Consider the following 10898-nt stretch of genomic DNA (forward strand, 5'->3'; position numbering starts at 1 on the left):
TGGGGGTGGTGGGATGCTCAGTGTGTGGAACTGGAAGGGACTGGGAGCCCAGACTTCAGCGCATGTCTGCTGAGTCTCATACACCAGGTACAGAGACAGGCAAAGGAAAAGGCACAACTGTGAATCCCAAATCCAGAGTGGAGGGCACGGCACTTCCATGTCTCCCAGGGCTTTATCCCTGGATCACAACCATGTCTGGAGCCTGCAAATCCACTCAGCGGCTGCTCCATTCGCTATCCTCAGAACAGGGAAGAGCACAGCCCCTCCATGCTCCTGCATCGCAGGACAGGCTGCGCAGTGCCTGCTTTGACTGGAGCCGAGCGATCCCAGAACAAAGAGAGAATCGCTGCTGGTTTATGAAGCAGCATCCGGGCCAGCCCAGCCCTCCTCCCCAGCGCTGCCTCCGCAGCCCGGGCCTCTGATTGGAAACCGGAGTCCACGATTACTGTGCGAGCCATGAATTATGCTGATGGCTTGCTTTATTATTTTTTTTCCCACTCCCTGTGCTTGAATGCACTCAGCAAATAAAAGCAAAAGGGATGGAAGAAAGAAAATAAAAGAGAGAGAGAAAATCCTAACAGATTTAATTTTAGATATGGCGAGAAAGCAAAATGGTTGCAGTGCAAAGAGGGAAGGCTAAGCTGGGAGCTGCTCCTGGCAGCAGAGAGGAACGAAGCTCCCGGCAGCCCTGGGGCTTCTATTTGTTATTTACAGGGTTGTATCAGCAAGGGCGGGGGGCATCTCCCACAGGGACCCAGCCCCAAGCTGGGGGGGGGTCATGTCCTGGGGGCACCCATGGCCCCACAGGGACCAGCAGGAGATGCAAGGGTAAAGGAGAGGACTTGGGGACAGTGGTCTTAGTGACAAAGCTGTGTGACTGCAAACCCCCTCAATCCACCTGGTTTTAAAGAAATGCATCCTCTGATGGAAAGAGAAGTGGCTCATTTTGGTTTTGGTGGTCTGCAGGTTTTTCGTGGAGCCCCCTGCTAATGGTCTGTGCAAACACGCAGCCTGGAAATGTGTCAAAACCAAGCCTGAAACTTTCACCTTCAAAAAAGGCCCCAGTGAAACACTGCGGATATTTCAACACATTTCTTCTTGGTTTTGCAGCAAAACTACTCACCCGTCCAGGCTGAGGAACTGCGCTGGTTGACCCAAATGATATTAATTTCAGGATAAGTTCCTGGCCCCCAGCCCCACACCAGGCTGTCCCATGTGTCACTGAACTGGGTGTGAACGGCTGGAGACCTGAACCAACCCTGCCTGGGTGCTGCTGATGCCCTTGCCATCCTTCCCAACCCTGCACCTTGTCTGCTGGCCCTTGGGAGCATTTCTGGCTCTGGGGAGACAGGGCATCCATGAGCTGAGAATGAGACCCCAAAAATGAAGGAAGTAATATAGGGAAAAAACTCTGAAATGAAGCAATTAGCCCTGCTCTGTTACTTTTTAATTAAGGGAACTGTCACCCTTACTAAGAGGCCATTAATTCATCGTTACAAGTCACCACCAGAGTGCAAGTACTAAAAATGTGCCTGGGCTATCGGGAGCGGAGCAACATCCCCTCCTCTGCACGCTGCAGGCTCCACCGCCATGTGAGAGCCGCTTCTTGAGGCCATAGGGCTGCTCACAGCTTTCTGCTGCTTCTTTAGGAAGCTGTGAGCTCTGCTGTGATGCTCAGCCAGTCCTGGGCAGGGACGGGTCCATCTTTCTCCACCTGCATCCCTATCCTGCGTGGTCCAAACACATTTGTGGCAGAAAGGATGCGGTGACTTCTCAGCAGCGATCAGGTCTCGGCTGCTCTGCGGGAACCAAACCCCCAAAGAGTTGCTGAAATACCCCCAGCCCTGTGGTTAAGGCCAGTGTTTCCCCCAGCATCACCTCATGCTAACAACCAGCTCCATCTCTGGCAGCCTCTCATTATGCATTCTGCATGGAGGGCCCCGCATCAGCTTAATTAACAAGGTAAGAAAGACGGGACCTTTGAGGAAATCTTAATTATATTATCCATCTCACCCTGAGTGGCACCTGATCTATCCCAACACTGTTCTCAAGTTCATTAGCAATGAATCAGGATTGATTAGTTCTGGACATGCGGCAAGGACATGCTGGGGCAGAAGGCATCTGCCAAGACCAACCTGAGAGCCTGTGTGACCCCAGGCCCCATCCTGTCCTCCAGCACCAGGCAGCCAGGGTGGGGACCAGGGCTCCAGGATAAGGCAGCGAAGGTTTTCCAGTGCCGGGATGTGGTTGCTGGAGCATCCCTGGAGCAGTCGTTTCGCTGTGCCCCTGCTTTGTATCAGCACCCACGCCACCCTACCAGGCTGCTGAGCCCCCAACCACCCACACCCTGAGGCCTGTGTGGCCCCAACACTCTGCACGTGCCACCAGCGACTGGGATTCCTCCTTTTTTTCTTCCTGTCATCCCACCGCAGTGCATTTAGGTGCCCACAGGTCTCCAGTGCAAGAAACTTCATAAAGAAGTTATACCTGAGAGCACCGAAAAGGTGATGATTTGGGGTGATCTTAATCCCTCCAGATACATGATGGGTGGACAGACTCCTAATTAGATTAAGTGTGTCATCTGCTGGGGTGTGGTGTTCAGATTCAAACCCGTCTTGTGTCAGCAGAGCCTGTGGCAGGTGCTGCCTTCCCTCCCTGCTCAACAAATCCAGTCCTCGACCCCCACGCAGCCGGGGAAATCACAGCCTGCGTTCACCGCCGAGCATGAATTTCATTGTTGGGGGAACGGGGATCGTTTCCTGAATCAGAGATGTAATCAGCAGCGTTTCAGAGCTGGAGGTATCTGTATCATCAAGCCGGGCTCTGTAATTACTTGGACAAATTAGGCATGCATTTTCTCTATGCAACTGAGGCTTTTTTTTTCCCTGCTTGAAAACCTTGCTGGAATCTGCAATCCGCCTCTACCATTGGGAAGAGATTGCTGGGTTTTTCCTTTAGAAGACAAGATGTTGGCTGGTATTTCTGATGCTTGTCCTGCTCACTGCAAAACATCACTACAAGCAGAAAAAGTTAATTGGAGGTGGCAAAGTCGTGTGCTCTCCAATAGCTGCCATTGCCTAACCCCTCACCCCACCTCTGCTGCCTGCATCCTCCTGCCTGCTGCACAGGATTGATTTGTACTTGCTGGTGTTTTCTCTTTAATTGTTGTTTGATTTTAATACTGCACAAATCAGCGCCTGATTCATCTGTATCTTGTTGTCTGGTGCTGTTTGGATTAAGGCAGTGCCTGGAATAGCCCTTGCAGAGAAGTGCTAGACAGATATAAGATATTTTTCTTGTTCAGCAAAAGCTGAGGAGTGACCAGGCTGCCTCTCAGTCCGGAGAGGAATCTGAGCACCCATCTCTTTCCACTGCCTGAGGGTCCTGGTGCAGCACCCATGGGTCCAGGTGCTCACTCAGGAGCCTGTGGGGAGGATGGTGCTGCCACGTAAACAGATTTTGCTGCATGCCCAGAGACAGCGAAGGCAAAGCCATGCTCAGCACTACTCCGAATGTGTCCATGCTGCCCTGGGCAGAGTCTGGCCCTGAGTGCCCCTTGGATGATGGCACCAGACACTGATCCAGTGATCCAGAGCCAGCTGGGAAGGATGCTCAGCTCCCATCATCACCATCCTCACCAGACCCTGGCACAGACCCTGATAGGGCACAGCATGCTCCTGCCTGCCCCGTGAACATCGCTTCACCCCGCTCCTCCAGGTCTCAGCAAACCCAGCGGGGTCTCAGAGGCACACCCCAACAGGGCCGTGCTTCAGGCTCCAGCCGAGCACACTGACAGGGTTTCTGCTTTCTTCTGTGTGGATGAGGAGCTGGAGAGAGCTAGAGCACAGCCCGGCATAGGTGGACACCTGGGGGCGTCCCATGGCCACGCATGCCCTTGGGAGCAGAGCAGGGGGCAGCCGGGCTTTGAGGCAGGACCTGGCAGGGGAACCCTGCCTTTTCAGGGGGATCATGGGCAGCCCCAGCACCACTCCCTGCACCCCAGCTGCATTTCGAGCAAAACCACCACCAAGTTGCTGTGTGAGCAGAGCCTGGAGTCGAAGGCTGGAGAAGCCATTTCTCCCCTGCGCAGCTCCGAAGCTCTGGAGAGAAGCTCAGCATCTCCCTCTAACGATCCCTCACCCGCAGCCAGGCTTGCTTGGGCTTTATTTAGCTCTGATCCATCCAGGACTGAAGGTTTCACAGTGTCCTGTGTGGGGACGGGACCGCATCCTGTGCAGGGCTCTGCTCGCCATGTAACAAGGAGCAAACCTGGATCCCGCACTGGCCGGTATGGGTACGTGGCTCCATTGTGGCTGTTGGAACAGAGCCCACGGCTGCTGCTGCAGAGATGTTGGGCTTTTTTCCTTGTTTTTTCTTTACTTTTCATAAAATTCAATAAATTCCCCCAGCTTTGCTGCTCGTGAGTTTCTAGTGAGGTGAGAAGGGCCAATTTTACTGCATTTTTTAAAAGGTCAGTATGGGCAGAGAAGGAAATTTTAATTTCTGTGTCCTTGGGGGTCTGGGGGCTGCGCACAGTGAAGCCCCAAAGCTCTTTCCTTGCAGATGGAACCTGAGGGTTGCAGCCCCCCATCTGCCCCCACCACAGCAAAGCTCAAATGGGAATTACCCACTGGGGAGGTCTGGCAGAGCCAACCCACATGCAGAGAGGGGAGAGAACAGAGGAAATTTGGATTTTTGGAAATTTGGAAGAAATTTGAAGGCTTTGCCTTCAGCCCAGCACCAAACCCGTTCTCTGAGAGTGGCAGATGTGAGTTATAAACTCCTTTGGCGATGCTGGTCTTGTGGAAATCACACTGGTGCAGGAGACAGAACTCGCCTGCCTGGATCTGAGTGCCCTTTGGTGAATTCATTATCCAAACCAAAACAGTCTGAGAACCAGATTTTGTTTCTGAGACTTTTCCATCACCTGGGCCTTGTACAACCCCTTCCTGGGGACCAAGCATGGCCACCATGGCTGAAGCCTGAGGATGCTCTGTGCATCCCGCATCCTGCCTGTGCCCATCATGTCCTTCCTTGAGCCCCAGGTCAGGTGCTGGCTTGAAACGCCCATCCAACCTCAGTCAGTGCTCAAGAGTCTGAGCCTTTGGGGGTACCTGCCCTCCAAATCCTGGAGGCAAATCCCTGGGAAATGCATCTTCTCCTGCCCCACCGACACCTCAAGACCACCTGGAGGGCTGTGGGGACAGCTTTCTTTGGGGATTTCAGGGGAGAGGCAAAAAACCTTTGAGTCCAATCTCAGATTTTGCCAACTGTGGGCAAACAACTTATTTTCAGCTCCTCTTTGATCCGACCCCTGTGGAAATCTCCTATCTCCTTTGTTTGGGTAGCAGTGTCACTGCAATGGGACAGGGATGGCACCGGGCTACCGCTGCCTTAACCCTGCCCACAGCCTCCCACCCCACTCAGCACAGCTCGTTATCCAGGGTAATGACACTCACAGATGAGCTTTGGAGACCTTCACTTTGCCATAAGATGTTGAGATGTTATCTGCTCCTGAGTGGCAACTACCACCCCAAATTCCGTTATACAGCCACCCACCAGCAAAGACTAGCAGCTTCTTAATTTTCATTTCTGCAGTGGTTTCTGTGGAGCTGGGAGAGGATTTAAATACTTGTAAAACCCCCCAGGGTGAGGCTGGCTCCTGCAGGGCCACAGTGTGAGGTGCCTTGGAGGTCCTTGTCCAGAAGGATTTGGGGCTGTAGACACCTTCTGAGCATTCCCAGGAAGGGCTGGAGGGACCAAACCCAGGGCACAGGTTCAGGCATGGGAAGAGTCAGAAAAGCAGCAAGTTAAAATAACAGTCTCTTATTTTATTACCAGCAGAGGAGCAGGCCGGTGACGGCAGGGTGCCTGGCTGGGGAGCGACTTGCTCCTGCATCCCTGCCAGCTCTGATGCCTCGGGGGCTTTGGGGTGCTGCCATTTTGGGACCCACCCCAGCCCACAGCCCTGTCCTCGTAACTGGAGTGGGAACATGGACAGGTGACAGCATCCACCCTGCCCCTAAATCCCGGGTTGTTCCTTACTTGTCCATGTGAGCAGTCTGTGGCTCCAGACAGGGAGAGTTTGGGTGCAGGGGGGTGTAACAGTAAACGCTGCTTCACCATAATGACAAGCTGGGTCACTGGGACAGTGCCTGGGCTTGGTGGCACCGTCACCAACCCCTGGGCAGGAGGTCAAGATGAGCATTTGCAAATGCCCGGAGGAGCAGAGCTCCACAGAGAGCTGATGGGAGCACAGGGGATGTGAGAGGAGCACAACTGAGCATCGGGACAGGGTGGGACCTGACACCCAGGAATCCCAGCCCCATTCTGGGCAGCACCCAGCACCACCCAGCAGCATCCCTGGCTGCTCCCACCCGGCCCCTGCATCGGCTTCCCCGTCTGCCCGCAAATGAGGACGGATGAAGGACGAGCTCCTGGCACAGCTCCCTCCAGGCCACGGCACCCTCTGGCACATCCACCCTGCCTTTGCTCCTGGATTTTTCAGTTCTGATGACTCAGCTCCCTTTTAAACTCACCCAGTGGAGCTGAGAGTTGGTGGCTTGGCCCCACTTTTAATTATTTTTTTTGGCTGCTCAGATCATCTTATTTGCTACTAATAACATTACCTCCTAGGATGCTGGAAGACAGCCCAGTCTGAAGAGAAAACTAACACTCCCTAGATAAGCTCCGAGGTATGGACATGAGCTGCCGGGTGCTGGGATGTCACCCATGTGCGTAAGGCTTCACCGTCCTGTGCATGGCTCTGAGCAGTTCCGGGAATAACCGTGCTTGATTTGTCCACAATGCCACTCGCCGTCTCCTTTTTCCCACCTCTTCCCCTGCGAACCATAAGGCTCAAGTGGGCAAAAGTTCGTCAGTCCCAGCGGCTGTTTTGCTAATTGTTCTCCAGGCAAGAGCCGCATCTGCTGGAGGAGACCTCCCATCTCTGCACAGAAATGTATTCATAAAAAAGAAAGAGAGAGAAGAAGAAGGAGAGGAGCCCCGGCATGGCAGGGAAGCCATCTCTTCATATTCCAAGCGTGCGGTTCAGGTCTCGTATCAGCGGTGCACAGCCCATCCCAGAGGTGCTTGGTTCACAGTGTTGGTACAATCTGCCAAACAGATGGATCAGCTAGGAGACATTTCCAAAAGAAGCTGGAACAAGGCGGGAGAGGAAGGAATAAACAGCCTGCAGGGTGGCACAGTCCAGCTCACCCACCACCAGCGACGAAGGATCCCGTCCTTTCCATGCAAAATGCCATTACTGGATTTTATGCTGTGCACCGCAGTCCAGCCCTGTGCACCACAACCCATCCCAGTGCACCACAACCCATCACAGATGCCTCGACCCTCTGCACCACAATTCATTCAAGTGCACCCCAACCTGTACTCCATGCCCTGTCCCTGCATTTCTGCCAGCCACGCACAGGTGGGTGCCTCTGGCTTCGGCAGCCACCCAGCCACTGCTCTCCTTGTCCAGACAGCTGCAGGAGGGACACAACCTCCTTGGGGTTGAGCTTTGTGGACTCTTTCAGCTCACCCTCCCCCCAGCCTTACCTTGGCTGAGCAGCTGCAGGTTTCGGACCTCCTCACGCACCTGGAGCTGCAGGACCTGCTGCAGGACCTCCTGCCGCTGCGCCTCGTGAGCAATGCCCATGCGCTGCAGCTTCTCCCCGTTCAGCCGCAGCAGCGCCCGACCTGCGGACACAGCATCTCTCAGAAATGTGGTGGGGACACCGTACCAGTGTGACTCAAATAGGAGCCCACCTTCGCATGGGAACAAGGAGGGGGAAAGGGAAGAAATCCTAAAATGCTCTTTTGCCACCTGGACCCACAGAGATGGAGGTGGTGGCCCTGCTTTTGAAGAGCACCGGGTGGCAGCTCGAGGTCCCCACCCTTGGGACAGGTATTGGCTTCAGCAGTCACGCAACCCATCCCCGCAGGCAGGAGCTTTCCATTTCTCCACTTCACCTCCCACATCAGGAGATGTTTTGCCCAGCACACGGTCCTTGTGCGGTGCTGGCCATCCGGGGGGGACGGGGGTACCCATCAAAATGCATTAGCGCTACCACCACTGTCCCCAGCGAACCACTCTCCTCCAGTCCAGGGGCTATTAGACGAGGGATTTACAACCAGCTTTTGTCCTTGTTTCCCAGCGTATATTCGCTAATGCTGCCTTTGTTTACCACGCAAAGGCTGGCTGAGCTCTTGCATTAGGGCTCTACATCCCTCCCAGGCAGCTTCAGCACTCCCTTCCCCACTGCTTTCTCCTCTGCCCAGCCAAGCACACATCACGGTGGAACCAGGACGATGCTTGTACAATGGGGTCAAAGCCACTGTCCCCAGGGGGTGAAGGGGAGGGAGCAGGTCCTAGAGGTTATTCTCCTCCAAAGACTTGGCTGGGAATTGGATTCAGACCTGGAGGAAGACATTGGTAGCCTGGGCTCCAGCTGAGCAGAGATCTTTCCTCTTCTGCAAAAATTCTCAGTATTTAAAAAAAACTATTAAAATATTCTTATTATATGAATTGAAGTGAGCAATTAGTACTGGTGATTAGTGGGGGTATCTACCGTACCTGTGATGGCATGGTGGGAGAATGCCTCGACGTAGATGAGATAGTTATGGGGGCAGTGCTTCTTCAGCCATTTGCACACATCCTGCTGGGTCCAGAGCACCACTGGCTTGGCCAGGCTGCCCAGCGTGGGGCTGGTGTGGTAGATGCCATAGTGGTCGCAGGCACGGCCCTGTGGTGAGCAGCAGGGGAGGGAGTTAGTGGGATTTAGTGAGATTCAACCCCGCGAGGAGGAAAATGCCTCTGCTGGGAGCTCAGCCTGTAGGGACAGGGGAGATGCTGCAGGGTCCCTGCCAGTGCCATCCTCGCCCATGGCTGGGGTCAGCAGCTGAAGTGGGAATGTGCGGGCATGGGAAAGGTCGGCAGCGCTTGAACCACGGTACGCCAACGGCGACCTCCACGTGCGAACGCTGGCTAATTAAGCATGCCTAATAGAGGAGCAGAGTTAATTAGTGTAACAGGGACTCCAGACATCCTGCGGTTACTGAAACTAATGACACGTCCCTGAGAGATGTCAGAGAGGAGGCAGTGGAGGGCAGCGGGAGGCCAGGACATCTCTCCTGGCCCTGTGTCGGGCATTGCTTACCCCGCAGAGCCTGGCCAGCCTGGCGGGGGCTGCTGCTGTGCTCAGGGGAGCATTGGGGCTTGGAAAGGGACCTTTCATCAAACAGAGCTCACTTGTGGCACCCAGGGACACTCCAGAGAGAGGGAAGAAGGCAAAGTTGGGAGTCTGTAAGTTAATAACCAAGGAGTCCATCTCCAAAGCAGATGGAAAAAGTGATAGACAATGCACACGCTTTAGTTTCCCAGTCAAACCCTCACCTCTGGGGGAAACCCCGGGAGCTGCCCAACCCCCCCAGACGCATCCCAGGAGCCGCCTGCCCGCAGAAGCAGCCCCAGCCTGCGCCACTCGGCTCCTTCACACTCGGCTGAGCACGCTGGAGAGCGCGCGGTGGGGAGGAGGAAGAGGCGATTTGCTCTGCATTTGCTAACGAGCGACGATGAGAAGCGGAGGGGCTGTGGGAAATAACAGCGAGCCTTCCCACAGCTATTATCCACCTAACCCGCCGAGGCATGGGGAAAGAGGTGACAAACAACCTGCAATTTCCCTGAGCACACTCAACGCCTGCAAACACATCGCCCGTCAGACACAGCCCCGTGCACATCAGATACAGGACCTGTCTCAGCATCCCTAAACTCCTGCACTGACAGCTTAGGGTCCATCATCCCTCATGGCTGGTGAAGCCCCTTCTGTGGGTCCCCGAGCAAGACCCTGCACTCCCCGGGTGGGCAGGGGAGGTGTAATGAATCACGGGCTCATTTTCCAGCCAGTTGAGCTGCGCTGTCTCTCTGATAAACTCTCAGCCGTGAATATCGAGTGCCGGTGTTGAGGAGAGCAGGCAGGAGGGCTGAGAGGCTGCGCCTGTGGGGAGGCAGGAGGTGGCAGGGGTAGTCGGGTGGTGGAAGCCATCTCTGGGAGCTGCAAGGAGCAACCTGCGTCACCCCCCTCCACTGGGGCGTTTTTTCTTGCTTATGGCAAAATTAAAGCCTTTCTCTCCGCCAAATCCCTCTGGGAGGCACGTAGGAGAGGAGGGAGAGCCGTGATGAGTGCAGCTGGCACATAGCAAGTGGCTGGCACGTCCCTGTGCAGGCAGCACTGTCGCTGTGCTTTTCTCAAAGGTCCCCATCCCCGATGGGGACAGTGTCATCAGGACAGGGGACACCACATCCCTGGGTCTGCCACTCCCATCAGCATCACAGTGTGATGGTGGAATGGTACCTGTCACTGCAAGGACCCTGCTGGCACTGAGAGCTGCTCACTGGGAAGGTGCTGCTTCCCATGGCTGTGCAGAGGCAGAAAAATGGCTGCAAAGCTTCAGCTCACAGCCTTGTCAATGCAATAAAGTTCAGAATTTTACGAGGTTGGTGGTCCAAATCTGACTAAGACACATACCCAGGCACTCAGGGATTTTAATGCATTATGAGGAGTTTGGCTGCGGCACATTTACTGCAAAATTGTGTTAAGTCCCAGCTCGAGGCGTGGAGGGGAGGTGACGCGCAGAGCTTGCCCCAGCCTGATTATAATAATTTAATTATTATATTTATATATATTACTGTAACTAAATGCCCAATAATTACTAGGGCTTTTGGCAAAATGGGATCAAAAGGTCTGATCCTGCAGGGAAAGAAGCGATGCCTCTGCAGGGAATTGATGGGATGAGGGGGACAGAAGGAGCTGTGTCCCCCTGAGTAGTCCTGGAGCAAAGGCAGGGTGTGTGAAGGAGCCTGAGGTACCTGTGAGCCCTCGGTGCCTGGCTGTCGC

At 54.5% G+C, this 10898-nt stretch overlaps 1 protein-coding gene across 1 annotated transcript; it reads right to left on the bottom strand.

Moving 5' to 3' along the window:
• Positions 1–7135: 7135 nt before the first annotated feature.
• Positions 7136–10891, bottom strand: SAMD10 (sterile alpha motif domain containing 10; the record flags this gene model as incomplete). Its single annotated transcript, XM_010189715.1, has 4 exons — positions 7136–7158; positions 7561–7701; positions 8579–8747; positions 10871–10891. Coding segments are annotated over 4 exons (354 nt in total), but the record flags the coding sequence as incomplete, so codon positions are not given.
• Between the last annotated feature and the right edge of the window lie 7 nt (positions 10892–10898).

This window comes from Mesitornis unicolor, unplaced genomic scaffold (genome assembly GCF_000695765.1).
Source record: "Mesitornis unicolor isolate BGI_N332 unplaced genomic scaffold, ASM69576v1 scaffold32878, whole genome shotgun sequence".
Taxonomy (NCBI): Eukaryota; Metazoa; Chordata; class Aves; order Mesitornithiformes; family Mesitornithidae; genus Mesitornis; species Mesitornis unicolor.